The following is a 20,095-nucleotide window of genomic DNA, read 5'->3' as shown; positions in this document are numbered from 1 at the left end:
TTAGACTAAATGTACATTGAACTACTTTTTAATAGACATGAATGGATATTAAACGACGTCATAATATTGAATTATTCATAGATAGGCTACCTACCCACCAAGAAAAGACCAATACAATTGATAGGTCACTTGGTTGGTTGGTTGGGAAGATGGCCACAGCTAGTAGAAAGAAAAAGAAAAAAGATGCACCGAGGCTTCTGGCCTAGCGGTCTTGGTAGGGTTTTTCTGCCTCTGCATTCTAGGTTCAAGCCTCAGCGTGCACGCATGTCACCCCCGCGGTACCTTACATGCCTACTGGGCTTGCAAGGTGTTCAGTGGGTCCGGGGATTAGTCGTGGTGCGCGTAAGCTGGCCCGGACACCCCGGGTTATCAAAAAAAAAATGTACAAAATAAACTGTTGGTGTATCAATTTAAAAAAAAGTAAAATACAAAAAATGGCAAAATGGCTGAAAAATAAAAAAAAAAAAACATAGAAATACAAATAAATTTAAATGAAAGTATGGTAAGAGGAAAAAAAGTATTGAGATGTAAATTGATGAAAACCGATGTGGTCAGATAGTACTCGACAATTAAAAGGTACAAAGTGAGGACAGTGAGAATTGAATGAAATTGTTGATACATGCACGCGCGCGCACATATACGTATGAGGAAGAAAGAAGGGCTTGGAAATTTTTATCTCATTGACATTTGAAGCTTGCATTATTTCCTGGTGCGATTTCTAATGCTATTTAAACAAGTTATTAGAGCATCTCCAACGGGAGAGCTAAATGAAGAGGCAAATTTAAAAAGTTATACTTTTAGCTTTTGTTTATGTTTTTATTCACTCCAATGGCTCAGGCAAACGAATAGTTATTTTAGCTCTTTATCCTTTGAAGAGCCATTTCTACATTTCCCTGTAGAAATGGCAAAAGAAAATGATTGTTGGCCAACGGCTATTTTTATAGTCATTTGCCAACAATTTATTTTTTTTTCTTTAAAAGCAGAAGGAAAGAAACTTGTAAATTTTAAAATCTTGTATTATGCCTCACCCTTCTCTCAAATTTTAAAAAACAAGAATCAATTATTCTCCGGTTAATTAATAACATCGGTTGTGTTAATTAGCTGAAATTAAAAGGTATGCTTGTTTAAAAGCTTTTTCTATTTTCTCTTTTATATCTCTTGATTTTTTAGACCTTTTGTTGTTAATTTGATATTTGTGATGATTTTTATTTCTTTGTTATTTTATGTTTTTGATATGGGTTAAGAAAAACAATTTTTATTTATGTTGTTATCTTTGACAAAATTGAGAGGAAGTAATAATGGTAGTTGATATTGATAAAAATATAGAGTGACATATTTAAAATTTATTTTTGATTGTCTGTTTTAATTTGAGGTCAATTATATTTTGTCTTGTTGAAAATACAATTAAACTAGTATATCAATTCTCTTTTAGTTCCAAAAAATGGTCAAATTGTAATGTTAGAATAAGTAAGAGGCAATGCTTATTATTAATTCACATGTATGGAAACTATAAAATTACTAGACATTGAATGTGAGCTTCTTTTACACTCTCTTATAAGGTTTTAACTTGAGTTTTTTTTTTTTTAATGTAGATGGATTCAAATTTTCCAAACTCTTTTACCAACTTTCTTATGAGTGAGTTAGAAGATATTCTCTCTCAACCAAGTGATTCTAATTAATTATTTGATGACTTAACATACTCGAATTTAAATGTTCATATAATAAAAAAAAATCATAAAGAAGTAAAAACTTCTCACTAGAGGAAGATTGTTTACTTGTCTTTGCATGGTTAAATACAAGCAAGGATCCAATTAAAAGAGTTGAATAACAAACAAAACAGTTATGGGCTCGAGTACATGCTTACTTTGTAGAGAATGGAGGAAACTTGAATAATAGTTCCCAAATAAGCATCTCAAGTAGATGGCAAGAAATAAATAGAGAAGTCGGTAAATTTGTTGGATTTGTTACTCAAATTGAAAATCGTCAGCAAAGTGGAATGACCGAAGAATCAAGGGTAATTTTAATATTCACTTTCATGTTAAATTGTTTAACACATATTTTAACATTATTTAATTTCTCTAATTTTTTACCAGATTAATGATGCTCGACAAATGTATGCTTCTTGCGTTGACAAACAATTTGAACTAGAACATTGTTGGGTTATCTTAAGAAAAGAACTCAAATGACAATTTGAGCGTGCAAGTCAACATCAAAGGTCAAACAAGAAACAAAAAAGTCATGTCAATGTAAGTCCGGCTTCATCAGCTCCATCTACCCCTGATTCTGTTAGTTTAGGAAAAGATAGTGAACCGTTGATTTATCAAGATAGACAAATTGGTCAGAAGGCTATAAAGGAACGACTTAAACGTAAACAAGGAAAAGATAAAGTTGGGGAGGTAACTGTAACAAATCTCTTACAACAATTCAGGGATACTCTAGTTGAAATTGAGGATCAAAAGAAACAAGACAGAAAAATTATGTTAGAGTAACAAGCTATGATGATTCAACAAAGTCAAGAGAAACAAGAATGGGACAGGATTGAAAAAGAAGAACAAATTATGAAAATGGATATTTCTAGTTTGGATCCAATTTCTGCAGCGTATTTTCAAAATAGAAAGTTAGAAATTATGCAAAAAAGGGGGTTTTAATTTTTAATTAACTAGATTGATTTATTGTTTAATGTAATGTATTTTTAATTAAATATGTAGAAATTTCTTGGTTATTTTAAATATATTGTTATAAAAGTGGTATCAATTCATAATACTTTTTTGAAGTTCTTCTAACACTTAACAACAATAAGTAGGATTAATTAACTTAAAAGATAACAACCATAATGGAAAAAAAAACATAAAAAACTTGAAACTTATAATGACATAAGAAGTTCAAATCTAATGATTCTATTCGTTGCCATATTGTTCCTACAAATGTTCAATCAAATCTTCTTGTAGTTGAGAGCTAGTTGCTTTATCCCTAATTCGATTATGAGTTTGAAGAAAATCATGTAGTTCTGGTATTTCACCATGTGACACTGATATAAAGAAATTGACTTCATGTTCATGGTCAAATCCAAGGTTCATTGCTCCTTCATCCTCAATAATCATATTATACATTATTATGCAAGCTTTCATAATATTTGCAAGCGTTTCTTCATCCCAGTTGTTGTAACCCATTTTTGGGTCCCCGCACAAGAAAAGAGAAAATACAAAAAAAAATTAATTAAATAAATGAAAAAAATGAATGAAAAAATAATATATCAAAAAATATATCAATAAAAAGAGGATGCCAGAGCGCCCAAAAAACAAACGGTCAAAATTTGGTTGAGGAGGTTCAAAAATACAAAACTATAATTTGGCAGTATTTTATTGACTGATGATAGCCCTATTGACAAAGAAAATTCAATTTGAGGAAGAAAAGTCCAAGATTAGATGTTGGTGGACTCAATTGAATTTATTGAAGGTTTAATTAAATTTATTGAGGGTTTAATTGCAAGAAAAATTGATTTTAAAGTCAATTTAGGCTTTAATTGGAAGAAATTACGGTTCTGGAGTCAAAGTATAATTTTTGAAAGTTAATTTGGTCAAATCAGGGGTTTAATTGCATAGATATTGAAGTTTAATGGCCAATTAGGGATTTAATTGAAGAAATCCGAGAAAGGACTAAAATGCAAAACGCGCGCAAAAGGAAGGACTGACGTGAAATCTGGCACTTTGGCGCCAGTTTTCATTTAAATGAAACGGCGCGTTTTGGGAAAAACGACGTCGTTTCATGCGTTGAAAAAAAAGAAGAAGATGAAACGGTGCCGTTTTGAGGCGGCACTGTTTCTTCTTCTTCTTCCCTTGGGCGTGCAGCAGAGGAAGAAAAGTTTTGTTTTCTTCCCCTTGTCTCTTCCTCCCACGTGCTTTAAAGCCAAAACAGGACGCCACCTGCAGCTCCTCATGATGAGAAGACAGAGAGGCCGTGTCCTGCAAGCGACGTCCCCATTGGACGTCTCAGCCGGTGCTGTGACAAGGTGGAACGGCGGCTTCGCACCCCATGCACAGCGATGGGATGGGGCAGGGTCGTTCCCGCTCCCCCTGCCCCTATAAATACCGTCCGAGTGCAGAAGACCGAGGGGGGGAAAAGAAAGAAAAAAAAAAGTAGAGAAAAGAGAGAAGACGGCAGAAAAGGGGGGGACCGTGAGAGAGAAACCGACTGGGTAGAGAGAGAAACGACCGAAACTGAGAAACACAAAAAAACAGGGGAATATCGACTGGGAAACTGAGAGAGGCAGACGGGGAGAAGGGAGAAAAAGAACATAAGGGATAAACCGGCGGGGAAGAAAACGCCGACTGGTGTCTCTGCACAGTGGAGAAGAAGCACCGCTTCTGTCACTGGGTCTCACCGTCATCGCCACCGCAACGCCACCGAGAACAACCACCGTCATCACCAGCTCAACCGCCCGAGATCACCGCCTCAGGTAATTCTTCTTCTCCCCTAGCCGACTCTGCATGCAAGAAGAAAATAATTAGCCGGTTACTGTGCATACGCACAGTGACCGACTAATTAATTAACTGGTTACTGTGCTCACGCACAGTAACCAGCCAGGGGTTTCTTCCCTTCTCCGGTGGGCTGGAACATCAGCCTAGCCCGCGCGGCTGGGCTGAGTCCAGCCCCTTTTTGTGTCGGGCTGGAACATCAGCCCAGCCCACGCAGCTGGGCTGAGTCCAACCCTGTTTCAGACGAGCCGGAACATCAGCCCAGCCCGCGCAGCTGGGCTGAGTCCAACCCTATTAACTAAAGGTTGGAACATCAGCCCAGCCCACGCGGCTGGGCTGAGTCCAGCCTTGTGGCTGGTCCAATACAGGCCCAGCCCAGTCCAGTTTATTCTATTTATTATTTTTTCCTTTTTTGTTCTTGTGTTTTTTTTAATTATATATCTATGTTTTTTTATTTGTGATTTTCCCGCGGATTTTTTTATGTCATTTAGACTAAAATTGGTCTGTATTTTTATATCATAAAAATACAAATCCGGTATTAAAAATACCTGATTTTCAAAAAAAAAACGTTTGTTTTCATGCATACGGCCAAGTACAAAAATAGAAAACTTCAAAAAATATATATTATATTTTAGCATGCATTTCGGCTTTAATAACCAGTTTATTGAAGTCATGAGAACTTGGCCAATATTTTAAAAAAATATTTTTGTTTTGTTTTAATGTCTGGGATTACGAATTTATACGTGAAACGTATTCCCGATTTTAAAAAGGTAGTTCTTTTATAGACATTAGGCCGGTTAGATTTTTACCCCATAAGATAAGAACCTCCTTACTGAGGAGGGCTTTTCTTGAACCCTAGACGGACCAACAAGAGAAGACCTTAGAATATTTTTATCAGACAATAAAACAATGCAGCTTACCTTAGGTATGGCGTATTTGGGGTGCTAATACCTTTCCGCGCGGCTGGGCTGAGTCCAGCCCTATTAACTAAAGGCTGGAACATCAGCCCAGCCCACGCGGCTGGGCTGAGTCCAGCCTTGTGGCTGGTCCAATACAGGCCTAGCCCAGTCCAGTTTATTCTATTTATTATTTTTTCCTTTTTTGTTCTTGTGTTTTTTTTATTATATATCTATGTTTTTTTATTTGTGATTTTCCCACGGATTTTTTTATGTCATTTAGACTAAGATTGGTCTGTATTTTTATATCATAAAAATACAAATCCGGTATTAAAAATACCCGGTTTTCAAAAAAAAAACGTTTGTTTTCATGCATACGGCTAAGTACAAAAATAGAAAACTTCAAAAAATATATATTATATTTTAGCATGCATTTCGGCTTTAATAACTAGTTTATTGAAGTCATGAGAACTTGGCCAATATTTCAAAAAAATCAAAAAAATATTTTTGTTTTGTTTTAATGTCTGGGATTACGAATTTATACGTGAAATGTACTCCCGATTTTAAAAAGGTAGTTCTTTTATAGACATTAGGCCGGTTAGATTTTTACCCCATAAGATAAGAACCTCCTTACTGAGAAGGGCTTTTCTTGAACCCTAGACGGACCAACAGGAGAAGACCTTAGAATATTTTTATCAGACAATAAAACAATGCAGCTTACCTTAGGTAGGGCGTATTTGGGATGCTAATACCTTCCCTTTACGCAACTAGTCTCCGTACCCAATCTCTAAGACCAGTTAGGGTTCCTAGTGACCAAAATACTAGATGACGACTCCCACACCATTTTTCACCGCTAAAAGACAAAGAATTCCTTGTCTCCCCACATTTACTAGATATATATCCATTACATTTGAGGGTGGACAATCGCCGCGACGCCGCACACGTGCGACACCAGTATCGAACAGGTCCACGCACAATTGCAAAACGAGATTGGAGCACCCCAAATACCCGTTCCCCATCCTTTCTTACACACTCTTGCTTACTTGCAAAATATTTTCTCTTTGCTCCTAATGGCCTTAGGATTGTCTTAACAAAGGTTGACCAATTAGGATAAATCTCATATGCTAAATAGTATCCCATTATATATTCATGCCCATTAATTATATAATTAACAGGAGCAGTATAACTTCCAGCAAAAACATTAATATCATTTAATGATCCAGGCATTCCAAAAAAGGCATGTCATATCCAAAGATCTTGTGAAGCCACCGCCTCTAGAATTATAGTTGGTTCACGACAATGATCAGTATACATCTCGTGCCATGCAATTGGGCATTTCTCTCATTTCCAATGCATACAGTCAATGCTCCCTAACATCCCTGGAAATTCCGCTGCTCTCCAATTGATAATAATCGACAAATATTGGCCTCGTTTGGTGCCCTTAGATACCAATCACCAAAAACTTCTACGATTGCTTTGACGAAAGCTCTAAGACTTTCTATCGCAGTGGTTTCTCCAATTCGAAGATATTCATCAGTAAGATCTGCAGGAATACCATATGCAAGTATTCTGTGAGCTGCAGTTACCTTTTGAAGGCAAGATAAACAAAGAACACCAAGAGCATCTGTCCTTTGTTTGAAATTTGGATTATGAGCTTTCACTGAATTTGCGATCCAAAAAAAAGACGACGACTGATCCTAAATCTTCTTCGAAATTGACTTTCAGTGAATTTAGGATTTTCAGCAAAATAATCATTATATAACCTTAACTCACCTTCCTTTTTATTACGATTGACAATATTGTGACCAAGAATAGAGCCACGATACTCTGTTCTTCGCCCTTGATTATTCGATTCTTCTTCAACAACCACAACAGTAGCAACTTGAAAAGCAAACACAGGGGTGTCATCATCAAAATCAAAAGCATTATAAAAATTAAAATTAGAATGATTCATGATGAATTTTAATGAAATATAATAAAGATTGGAGAGAAGAAAATGATGAGAAAAAATGTTAAGGTATATGAGAATATTTATAGATGGATTATTTTTTTCAAATTTTGAAATCTTAGAATGTTGGCGGTCATTTTTTCAAAATTTGAAATTTTAAAATTTAAAATGTTGGCGGCCATTTTTTCAAAGCTTGAATTTTTAAAAAAAAAATTTGAAAATCAAAATTTAAAATGTTTGCGGTTTTTTTCAAAGTTTGAATTTGAATTTGCTTTTAAAAAATTAAATTTTTAACAGTAACATATAAAACTGAAAATTAAAAATATTCATATAAATAAATTTTAAATTATATCTTTTAACTTTCATATTACTTCATTAATTTTATATTATTTTTATAAATTACTCATATTAATTATATAATTAATAACATCATAATTATATTATATATAAAATATCTAAATTAGTTATATGATTATATTAAAATTAATTTAACATGAAATATATTAAAATATAATTGGCTTTTCTAAATAGCTTTTTACCAATGGAATGCACATAATCAAAAAAGCTATATTTACACTATTCAAAAAGCTATTTTATCAATTTGGCTCTTTAATATAACATTTTTCATTGGAGATGCTCTTATGAGGTTAATTGATTGTGATTTAAAATCTTTAATTTGGGGAATTAGGGTTCTTGATAACATTTGGGGATATTGTGGAATTGTTGTGCTGTGATATAACTGGGTTGGAATAATGATAGAATAACTCAAAATATCAAATAAAAGAAAAATAAATCTAGGTGTTTTGGCTATGGGTAGAGCCAACCATTGTTGAAACGATTAAGAAGTGATGAAAGTTCGGCCAAAACTAAGAAGAAAAGGGTTTGAACTCAATTCATTTAAATTGACATGGTAATTATGTAGGAATGTGTAGTTTTAAAAATAAAATGATTGACTAATGAATAAAATCATAGAGTACAATGGAGCTCTATGGCTAGCCAAAAAGGAAAATAAATTGGAGTTTGATACAATTATGATAATGCTTGTGAAATTTAATGAATATGTGTATATGATTATTCAAGTGATAATTTAGAGGAGTTTATAATTTAATGATGATGAGTTCTTAATTAAATATGAGTTTTATCCTTTGATGTATTTTGGACAAGTAAAAAGTTTACTTGTATGTGAATTGGTATAATAAGTTGTTTTTTTGGAAGAGTTTTGGCTATCTCAAATAAAATGTGAATTGGATTAATTGGTTTTTAGGAGATTGTGTTTTAGTGGTGTTATAAGATATATGGAATGTCAATGCTTGCTTTGATTGGTGAGAGGATGAATGAAAACGCTTAGTTGCTTGTTAAACTCATAGATTGAAAACTGGACAGTTTCGTCACCTAATTTCGAGAGAGAATTAGGACTTAAAAATGATAAAATTTAGGATAAATCTCTTATAAAAGTTGTAGTTAGAGATATTAGCTTTCAAAAGGAACTGGTCTTGTGTAATTTAAAGTTATAATAAAACTCCATGTATGGGTTAAAACCCAAGGAGGGGTCGAATTGAATCATATTGAACAAATTGAAACAATGTTCTTGAAGTAAGACTTAAATGATAAAATTTATAAGAATGAAACTTGATTATATATGTGTGTATGAATTATAAGAAGTTTCTCTTGTTAATTAGATCGAGAATGAGGATTGAATGAGAAGTTAATTTGGTTGAAGAGTTTTAGCTTTTCCTTCCTTAGCTTTTCCTTCCTTGTATGCAGTCGGCCCTCTCCTTTTTTTTTCCTCACAATTTCTTCACTTGTTTCCTCAATAATTTCTTTGTCAATGTGTGTTCTTTCTACTTAGCAGTTTAAAGTTTGTATAGTCCTAAAACTTTTGATGTTTTTCCCTTAATTTTGGTGGAGAAAAATCTGAAATCTCCCCCCTCCTTCTTACCTTGTGCAGCTGGCCACATGGAGAAGAGAATGGGGTATTTATAGTCTCATTATTTTTTAATTATACATTGGCTCATTCCTTCCTCTCTTTTTACAATTTGTTCATAACTCTTTTTTTATTTTTTAAACCCCTCCTAGCAATCTAATTTATTTGAATTTGTACATTAATTATCTCATTTTTCTTTTTCCATCTATATTATTTTCAATTTATGTAAAAGTTTATTCTCCAGGTTAACAATTTTTCTTCCGGCATATATTTCTTATTTTCTATTTTAACAATGTACATTTTGCATACAATTTCACATTTCTTACTGACATTATTCATCCAACATATATTTCTCATATGTCTATGTTACCAATTAACTTGTATTTAGCATAAGATTTCATATTCCTTACTACCATTATGCATCCAAAACATGTATCAAAGCAGTTTATTGGACATGAATCACAATCAAGATATCCCATACCCAAAATTTTATCTTTGGCATCTCTCTTACCTTACCACTAAACTTGTAATTTTTAAAAGAATTGAGAAAATAAAAACAAAAAATACTAAAGCTAATCGTGATTTTCTCTTTAATAGAAAAACAACGTGTCATAGCCATGAGTGCCAAGTGTGAGACAAAGTGCACGTGTCGACTTCAAAAGCAAACGTTTACAAAGTCCCGCGCGCAACCAACGCCTTCTGTTCCGTTCTCTTCCTGCCTTCCTCCATTCTTTTATTTATTTGGGCTTAAAAAATGACAAGATAATGTTAATAAATCCATTTGGAAACCTATCCAGTATTTTTCCTTCTTTTATATACATGCATTAAACTTCAATAGTGGGTATGTAATTTAGAGAGTGGAACATGCAAGAGAAATGGCAACAGGATATGAAGATACTTACAGAGATTTGCACCAGCCAGCTGTTGTTATTGGAGGATGTTTTGCAATTGTAGCCGTGCTGCTTTCTATCTATCTCATTTTCCAGCATCTTAAATCTTACACTAATCCTGCGGTTTGTTCTTTAATTAAATTAATTTGCCCATTTTCTGCAAAGTTGATGATTTAAATCATGAATTCATGAACTTTTTTTTTAGGAACAAAAGTGGATTGTTGCAGTTATTTTCATGGTTCCTGTCTATGCAACACAATCAGTAAGGTTCTATCTTTATATAGTAGGCATACATCATGGTTACTTTATTTTACATTTAGTGATTTTTGTGCCCTTAATTGGTGGATAATAATTCTATGGTTATTTACTTGTGCAGATTTTATCATTATGGAACCCAAGAATGTCTGTTGCTAGTGACATTTTAAGAAATTGCTACGAAGCATTTGCTTTGTACTCATTTGGTAGCTATTTGGTTGCTTGTTTGGGTTAGTAAAGCTCTCTATATTTTCTGTGCTGTTTTAGAGATTTTGGTTGCTATATTTGCTTCTGTCAGTGCGCTTTCCGTCTCCCTGTTTGCTATAATTTGTCTAGTTATCATTATGTCCCTTCTGATAATTAGACAGCACTTCAGGGAAGTGAACAAATTTCAGAAATTGCAACAAAAATGTTTTCTTTGTCCTCATCTGGCTTGATCTTGATCTGGTGTGCGATGTTACTTGTTGTGTGAGCTTGCATTTTGTGAAATTGCATGCTAGGTGGGGAAAGGAGTGTAATAGAACTCCTTGAAAATGAATCGCGAGGGCAGCTCGGCATAACATTGTTGGAGCGGAGGAATGGGAATCAAGCTGTACAAAGCAGATCTTTTACCAGCTTTTTCTTCAGGCCATATGCTATAGGAAGGGACTTGCTTACAATAGAGCGATTTGGTCTTGTACAGTATGTAAGTTACCGACCTTTCTGTTTATATGATCCGATCATGACGACTTTGTTTGGAGTCTAATATCTTGTGGTTAGTTCAGATGATTCTGAAGACATTTTGTGCATTTTTAGCATTCTTGTTGGAGCTCTTTGGGGTTTTCGGTGATGGGGAATTCAAGTGGTACTACGGGTATGTACTACTTGTGTCATCTTCTAGTTAAGTTGCCTCCTTTTTTCTTCTTCTTTTTTCAATCTTCTGATGTTCTAATGCAAATCGATATCCTTAGTATTTTTAGGTTCCCAAAGTGAATGCTAGTCTCTTCTACTTACATCAGTGTGACTTCTGTTTGTGAAACGCTCTTAATAAGAGATTATACCCCGGCACCTTAGATTGAGAAATTATTTTCCTCTCCTATTCTATCAGATGATGCCTTGTTAGATATTCATGAATGGAGTCCTTGATGGTTTTTGGATCAGCTAATCCACTCTGGTTTCTTGCAGGTATCCATACATAGCAGTGGTACTCAACTTCAGCCAGATGTGGGCACTATATTGCCTCGTGCAGTTCTACAATGTAACGCACGAACGACTAAAACCAATAAAGCCACTGGCAAAGTTCGTCAGCTTCAAGGCTATTGTGTTTGCCACCTGGTGGCAAGGCCTGGGTATTGCTCTCCTTTGGGCCCTTGGAGTTCTGCCAAACGTGAAAAAACTCCGAACAGGGTTGCAAGACTTTTTGATTTGCATAGAAGTAAGTTGCTATGGTTTTGGAAACAATTTTTCTCGCTAGCAACTCGTACCATTCATTTATTGCAAGCAGTAGTTGCAACTGTACTTGAGCATTACCACTGAAGACTTGGTGCCCACAAAACTCATTGTTGAGCCATCTGTACCTGAGAAGCATAATGATATATTCCTTGCCTGTTTGTTTTTGTTTCCACAACTATATGGTTTCCCTTTGATTACTTGGCAGATGGCAATTGCAGCTGTGGCTCATATATATGTATTTTCAGCGGAACCTTATCGTTTTATTCCTGTTTCTGGGTATGGAAGGGTAACCACCGAGACAACCAAAGCAGAGATGAAGTTTGGGGGAGGTGACCAGGAGAAATCAGCTGTGTTTGAAAAGAGAGAAACTCAGGTTGCTGCTCCTGGAACAAGTGTATCTGAGAGTGTTCAAGACATAGTTCTTGAAGGCGGTCAAAGCGTAAGTTTCTCTCCACGAAAAACCCTCCTCAATATTAAAATTCTTGAATTGTTGGATTTTATTTTTACGCTCTTCTTAAAAAGCAGGTTGTCAAAGATGTTGTGTTGACCATAAATCAAGCGATAGGACCTGTAGAGAAGGGTGTTACCAAGATCCAGGAAAAAATTCACCAGAGATTTGTGGGTTCAAAAGATAAGGAAGCATCGGAATTACAAGTGGAAGAATGTGTAGAAGAAAACCTTACTGGAGAACAAAATATATAAAATAACAGTATTTTTTATTATTATTCTTTCATGTGGCAAATCCAGAACTCAATATTTGTCCCCCCTTTTTTCCCATTTGTTGGGGTCAGTATTGCTGGTCGGAACATCGCTGGGTAGATAAACGAACGAAGGTTGTAGAGAAGGCAGATATAGGAGGAAATGAAATTCAAGGACCGCCCGGCATGTACTGATTGTGGGCAGCCTGTTTTGCGAATGCTGTCTGATTGGTGATGAACACTGTATTTCTTTCCATGATGGCAAACAGGAGCGGTGGATTCACAAATTATGGTTGTGTGACTTGTGTCCATCAAAAAGATTCAGTGTTGAATTCTATTTAACAAAATGAAGCATGAGACCGTCTCTCATTATCTTTCCGACACAATTCCAAGGACATTTGATTATGTGGATGCTATGGCTTCAAAAAGGTCCGCTCTCGACCATTCCACGCCGTCCTTGTAAGAGGCGTTGTTATCTGTAGCAGCTACATGGACCGCTTCCTTGCTGTTTTTACCCGCGCTTTCCCGAGCTGAGCAAGGAGAGGGTCCAAAAGCCAGTTCAGGAGAGAATATGGACATTAATGCTTTCAACAATTATCATTATATGCCGTGGTGGTAAAATAAATTTAATATATAATGTTCACAAAAGAGATTCAGATCATGTTTCTTGTCCTCCGCAACATATTTCTGAGCAGCACTCGATGCAGCCAAAGCACGCTACAGCAGTGCAGAGCTGTGTTAAGACTATTGCGAATTGGTTGTTTATCTTGAAGCAACACTGGACGCAGCACATACAGCAACATTGTTTACACATTATGCTACAGCAATTGGAAGCTGCCTTAATGATAATTTCTGCTGCCTCGGGCAACTTTGACTCTTCAGCTCCTGGACGAAGGTTTTCAGCCGTTGCAGTCAAATTGCCAAAACCAACACCAAGGTTCCTTAGAAATATTCTTCTCCGGCCTTGAGAGTCTACCTTCTGGGGATTAACTTGCCATGGTAACTGTTTACATGAATTTTGGAAGACACTAACGCTTAGATGATATAAAAGTTGAATAAAAATCAGATGAATAAGAATGAAAGGAACATCATCCATGTAACACTGTTAACTGGGCAAGACGAGAACCCTGAACTGCAGTTTCGACAATTTATATGTTAGTAGTTTAGTCAATGAGCAGCTAGCTAAGAGGAGATTCGTAGCGCCATCTGACTGCCTATGGGTGAAGCTAGAAAGATTTAAATGCATTCTCATTCATCACGTGAACTGAAATAAAAGTCACGTGCAATAATACAGCTGGAAAAGAAGAGGTAATTCGCGGGACTTGCAAGAGCAGTTGGGAGTGTACTGAACTTGGTGTCTTCACTTACGAATTAAGAAGTGATCCCTAAGGTAGACAAGTGCATCAACACGCTTGCAATAACACCAAATTAGCACATACCTTATGCCCTCCAGGTGATTCTGCCGCTTGATTTCCTCTATCAGTCTCAAGTAATGACATACAAGTATATTCCGAGATAACACCAGTTTGTATACTCAATTTGGCAACCTGACAATAAGGAAATGACATCAATTACCCCCCCTTAACTAGCAAATGGAAGCTTGATAAGTTAATAAAAGGAGCTTGCCATGCAGTTGACCATGGAGCCAAAGAACAAGTTAAGGTGTTTCATAGGACGTATGAGTTTCAGTTAGGTAATCAGCAGAGCAAGGCAAATTTCATACTAGTTTATAAACAAAATGGCCAGAATCTCCAGACTTGAATAGCATTACTAAATGAATTTTTCAGGCAGAATAGGAAGAAGAAAAAACACAGACCTTCTCCTCAAGCTGTTTATTTTCTGAAAACCATGCCTGCGCAGTGAGTAGATCTATTTGCTGCTTTGCAGAAACCTGTTGCAGAACATAACCTCTGTAAGAATTGACTATGCAAAATCCAAAACTGCAGTTATTTGCACGTGAAACAGTGATGTTATGTACAGGTTTCCAGGTGAACCAAACTACAATAGTCTTGAATGAGAGAGATGGTAAAAGAACAAAAAATCCATGAAAAAGGTTTAATCAGGTTTCCAAGTCACAGTAATCATAAAAATAATACATTAAAAAGTTAAATTGGAAAAATAAGTAAAAAATTATGATAAGTGAAATCTTGGAATTACAGAAAAGAAACAAGTTAAAACATTCATGGAGTTGAAAATTAGCATTTCATCGCTAGAAGCAGCAAATTAGATTCATACGTGGGTCACCACCAGCTAGTTAACCTACTACCACAGTACGCACTTTACATGCACAACATGGGCTGAACTAGAGAGAAGCACAGGCAAACAGGAGCCATGCACCATGTCAACATTACGAATTACAAAATTATATATCAAACACAAAGGAAAGAAATACAGAACAGGATAACTGTCCTGAGCCTTACACTGTGAAGAGGTATGTCCTTTGCCTTTTGTACTTTCAAGTCTAAAGAAAAATTACTCAAATCTCCAAAAAAACCTGTAGCTACAACAGTGTCAGGGAAGTTTCCCTGAAATCTCCCTGAAACAATCAATGGGTTATCAGAAGAAAGGTCTGGAATCCGAGAAGGGTATACCTATAACAAATTGCAGAAGAATACGTGAGTTTATACAAGTTCAGGTGAAATAAAATCCATACCATCCAATTGAATAATTTTCTAGAAAGTAAAGGAAATTAATCATACACGATAGATGACAAAGAATGCATGGATATAATATGAAACAGAAACTGATAAATAGTATCATATGGAATCAATTGAGTAATGTACACGTTTTTCAGATTTTTAGCAGAATAATCATCAAAAAGTAACTTCAAGTGTTTAAAAAAGAAAAGTGTCTTAGAAAAGATAAAATTTGAGACTCTATCATGTCACTTCATGAGAAAAAAAGGGACAAGGGATAACAAGTACATGCACATGGAATCATACCTCAACTGTCTTAAGGCAGTAAGGCTAAGCATAGCCTAAAGGAATTAATTCAAAGCATACCTCAACTTCATCAAGATCATCAAAGGCTTTGATGGTTATATTTGCAATGATTGTAGATGAGATTCTGCTCAACAACTTTTGCATTCGAGACTCAACTGAATCTGACCACAAAAAGGCAAAAAGTACAGTTTACCTGTGCTGTTAACATGAGAAGACATGAATTTCCAAATATCTGTTGTCATTTACTAGATAATTTAATTTTAGCATCAAAACTCTGAAGTTCAAAAACACAAATGAGGCATTCTATTCTAGGCGTGCAGGATCTATGTTATGTTAGTTCCAATACTAAATTGGAAAACCACAAGGCTATCTGTCACCATATTATAACTATAAACTCCAAAGTTTCAACTATTGAGATCTCATATCATATGTAGATATCAAATGGTGTGACAAAACAATCAGGCTAATTCACACCAACATATTTTTAAGCCTTTTAACCTATCCCTCCACGAATTGTCAGATATACGCAACAGCCAAAACTTCATATCACTCAATTATGCAGCAGCCTCTCCAGATTCCCACACCAAAAAATAAATAAATAATAATAATAAAGAAAATTTTAAAAGAATAGGATACTCTACTCCAGTGTATAAAAACTGACCTATGTCGTAGGCAGCATCATATTGACCCCTGCTAATCATTGCAAGCATTCGTAGGAAATGATGATTGCAGTATGAACCTGTAATGTTCCAAAATCTCAAGGTAATTACATGAAATTCTCAGAATACATAAATCAAATCTAGTCAAAATTGGAAGTTTTTTTCTGCAGAGATGGAGTATGACATCCTAAGAAATTCTAAATGCATCTATGGAGCCCCCTGAAGAAAAAAGGGGAACAATAAAAATAAAATAATAAACTAAGCTGATAATATGCCATCAGTCCCACCAATGAAGCATAAGAAACCATTACCTATCCCAAAGGTACAAATACGTGGATGTATCGATCCTCCGCCTGTTATATGACTTTTCATTATATCACAAATGTGTCTTTCATCTTCAACAGCCCCATCAGTAACAAGGAAGATGAAAGGAATTGAGCCTCCAGATTTTGATAGCATTTCTGTTGCCTGGAAGCATGAAGCAAGTGAAAAGTGGTTACATTTTTTTTTTCCAGACTGATGCATAAACTACAACCCCAAATGCTGTGGAAGTGCACATTCTGATATCCACAAATTGATTTCAAAAGATTTTTAGAACATAAATAACTCTGAAAAAAGAGAAATATCAAGTTCAAATATATCAAGATACAACAAGCAAAATCTAGTGCTTCTCGCACCACTTGAAATCATGGCAAAACTAAAATTGAACAAACCATTCATCGAAGGTTGTTACAGTTATTTAATTTAGCATGGCGAATTGAGGCCAAAAGATACTAATCATTTTTATCTGTTCATCAAAATGCTATGTACTAGATTTTTTCAACATTTAATTTAACAAGATGGCAGGCATTTTAATGTTAAGATCTGTATTTAGGAGTATGTAGACATACATATTATACAAGCACGGACACAGATGAATAATCACAAAATCATTAATGAAAGATGACCTGTTTTAGAGGAACCAAGATATTTGTATCACCACCAGCAATTAAATTCATACTCATCCACTCAACAGCCCTTTCAACTGTATCTTCAGAGGCCAATTCCATTGACGACGAAAAAAGATAAGTCTCTCCATTAAAAGCTATGATGTTGAACGAATCTTTGGAATCAAGGTTTGTGAGTGCTGCAGATAAGGCGATCTTTGTACCCTCAAGGGGTGCTCCTTCCATGCTTCCACTTATATCAACAACAAACACTATCTCCTTTCTGAACACCTATCAGATAGTACCTTCAAAGCTCAGTGCATATTTGGTCAAAAGACAGGGCAAGAAAAGGAAAAGAAGTTAAAATTAAAAAGAGATTGAGCACATGCTGTAGTAACCTTCCTACTATGATGACCTCCAGGAAAAAGATAGGCACAAAACATATCTCTTTGATCAACATCATGAAGAGATGGAGATTGCAAAAGCACTCCACCAAATATATGACTAAAAGAGACCTGCTAAGCATTTAAACACAAGAATTACATATCCCAAGAATGTTGGCATGTTATATTCCAAGAAGTGGACTTTCCTTCTCTGGTAAACAGAAATGTAAACTAAAAGGGCATGAATGACATGAGAAAGTAAAGTCAATCTTACAGCATATGAGAAAGTAAAGTCAATATTTGTCCAAGTGAGAACTTCTGATTCATATGAGAAACCCAGTTTTCCAACTTCACGCCTCAATCCCTGTAAAAAAAATTAAAAAAAAAATCACGTCAGCCTTAACATAGTACTAAAAATCTAAAAAGCATTGCAAAACCAAGCGACTATAGTCAAAGATGCACCTTCAAAGGATGACTACTTGTCTTGCACACAATTTCAGTTCCAGTACCAGTGGTTACATTCAATTGTATCTTTTCTTTTCTGGGTAGCTTCTTTACATGAGGAGTTACATACTCTGGAAAACTGAATGGCACAATCAAGGAGAACTCCCCATTGTGGTACAGTAATTTCTGCATCCATCTAACTTTAATGGAAAGCGTTGATCCCCCGTCAACCTTGACAGATAAAACAAAATATGAATTTTATATATATATATGTTAAAGAAAAAAGAAAATCATGTTTAATCCATATTATAAGGGCTAGAACTTACTTTGGGTATCGTTATGGTAAATGTATGTGGCTTCAGAAAGCCTCCATTTTCAATCCTAACTTCCTTTTCCAAATCTTTTCTATCTTCAATAGCAACCAATTCCGTATAATACAACTTTCTAGAAGCCTCAATCTCAACACCTAGAATTGAGCCCTGTTATCCAAATAATAATAATAATAATAATGAAAAAAAAAGTTATTGAGAGAGATCAAAACAATAGCATTGGCCAAGGATTTATACACACCCTTTATGCCTAATGCTTTAAATAATAACAAAAAAAAATACTAACACTAATTCACCCAGAAAAAATAAACAATATGTTTAAACAACAACAACAACAACCAATAAGAGAAAGGAACACAAAAGGATAAATCCTTTACAGGTATCCAAACACACCTGCTCGCCCATAGGGACGGCTAGACGGCAATCACAGCTTTCACTTCCCATAACACAATGAACCCTCCATGATCCACTGATTTTAACAAAAGCAGTATCCAGATAAGAATCCGCTTCCAATTCAATCCGGGTCATCTGGAGAGGAATCAATGCTGGGGGGTCACATCTGCCATGCACGTGCGGCTGGTAACTTGGTATATCCGGGTTATCCACAATCGCTGGGTTTGATATAACTGCATAAACCATCGGTGCCGTTGGCAAATAGGCCACTGGTGATTTATCCATGTGGGACGGTGGCTTGGGTGGCGTCACCGCCCTGTCTTTCCCCAGGTAAATCCTTTTTGACAGTTTCAGCCCGTCTTGAACCGATCTTCCGAATTCCTCCGCCATGCTTTCGAAAATCAAATGAGTAATAAAAAGAATAGGAGAAAGTGAGAATAATAGGAGGCGGAGCAGTAGCGAAGGAAGAAAGGTTTAAAAATGGACAATGGCCTTTCCTTCTTTATTTTAAATAAGGGAGCGTAAGAGAGACGCTTGGGATTTTTATATTTTCTTACTACTCTGCCCCTTTCGTTACGATCGAGCTAAGCAGCTGGATGCATTAACTAGTGAGATGGTGACACGTGGGATGCCGTTTCAGAGCTAGTCGTTGAATGTGGACAAAAAATGGAATGGATCGGTGACCAAGGGTTGTTGTCGTAGGGACACAATCGTCCGTTTGTTATCACAGGTCGCGTTTTGGATAATGGATTTGCAATCTACCATTTTCCTAAACTACTTCTGAGTTCAAAGTGTATCCTTTTTAATTAATTAATTAATTAATGAGATGAGATGCGAATAATTGGGGTTTGTTGCTATATATGTTTTTGTGTATAAAAAAGTTTTTTAAAAAAATTAATTTTTTTTATTTTAATATATTGATATTAAAAATAAATTAAAAAATTATTAATTTAAATAAAAATAATTTCAAAAAACAAACACTTACCATATTATTATAAAAAGGGATAACATAGCAATAGTCTCCAAGATGATGAAGCGTCGTCAGTTACTATTAAAATAAAATTCTATTTTAGAAGAAAAACCGAATTGTGTTTGATAAATTATTCTAGGTGCGTTGTCCACTTGACAGTTTCCTGTGGATTTGTGTGGAGCATTCTTTTTTTCTTTTCTTTTTTTTTGTCCTTTCCAACTTTTTTCCGCTTTCAATTTGACTTCATTTAGAATTTAATTTAATAATTTATTTTTATTTAATTTTTATAGGCATATCTCATTGAAAAAAAAAATCCCAACATTAAAATTCTATTTTATAAAATAAAATTCAATTTGGCAGTGGTAAAAACATTAGAATGCGTTTGGGTATGCTGTTGCGGCTGCGGCTAAAATTAAAATCTGTAACACAGTGTTTAGTTAACACCAACCACATTTTTTTACGTGGGTCCCAGTCCAAAACTGAGGTTGAACCTCAGTTTGTGAAAAGCAATTACCCACTGCTTTTCATGTGT

The 20,095-nt window shown here is 35.2% G+C and overlaps 2 protein-coding genes across 4 annotated transcripts; one reads left to right on the top strand and one right to left on the bottom strand.

Moving 5' to 3' along the window:
- The first annotated feature begins 9,997 nt into the window (after positions 1-9,997).
- On the top strand, positions 9,998-12,735 carry LOC7479550 (protein LAZ1 homolog 2). 2 transcript variants are annotated; one of them, XM_024590444.2, is made up of 8 exons: positions 9,998-10,256; positions 10,339-10,395; positions 10,510-10,618; positions 10,889-11,073; positions 11,184-11,267; positions 11,553-11,802; positions 12,065-12,258; positions 12,345-12,735. In XM_024590444.2, exons 1-8 carry the CDS (start codon positions 10,119-10,121, stop codon positions 12,519-12,521), a joined length of 1,194 nt encoding a protein of 397 aa, XP_024446212.1. In that variant the 5' UTR covers positions 9,998-10,118; the 3' UTR covers positions 12,522-12,735. The 2 variants fall into 2 exon arrangements, with proteins under 2 accessions (XP_024446212.1, XP_002324140.1); XM_002324104.4 differs by having other exon boundaries at positions 10,004-10,256; positions 11,153-11,241; positions 12,025-12,258.
- A 354-nt stretch (positions 12,736-13,089) lies between these two features.
- LOC7467926 (uncharacterized) lies at positions 13,090-19,106 on the bottom strand. 2 transcript variants are annotated; one of them, XM_024590442.2, is made up of 13 exons: positions 18,594-19,106; positions 18,198-18,350; positions 17,890-18,102; positions 17,702-17,791; positions 17,443-17,559; positions 17,066-17,335; positions 16,430-16,586; positions 16,121-16,198; positions 15,520-15,620; positions 14,938-15,108; positions 14,334-14,408; positions 13,957-14,064; positions 13,090-13,520 (listed from the first exon to the last, which is right to left on the bottom strand). In XM_024590442.2, exons 1-13 carry the CDS (start codon positions 18,981-18,983, stop codon positions 13,176-13,178), a joined length of 2,268 nt encoding a protein of 755 aa, XP_024446210.2. In that variant the 5' UTR covers positions 18,984-19,106; the 3' UTR covers positions 13,090-13,175. The 2 variants fall into 2 exon arrangements, with proteins under 2 accessions (XP_024446210.2, XP_052304879.1); XM_052448919.1 differs by lacking the exon at positions 17,443-17,559.
- Positions 19,107-20,095: the final 989 nt, after the last annotated feature.

Source organism: Populus trichocarpa, chromosome 18 (genome assembly GCF_000002775.5).
Source record: "Populus trichocarpa isolate Nisqually-1 chromosome 18, P.trichocarpa_v4.1, whole genome shotgun sequence".
Classification (NCBI taxonomy): Eukaryota; Viridiplantae; Streptophyta; class Magnoliopsida; order Malpighiales; family Salicaceae; genus Populus; species Populus trichocarpa.
The sequence above is the reverse complement of the archived record's forward strand: the minus strand, read 5'-3'. Positions and strand labels throughout refer to the sequence as shown.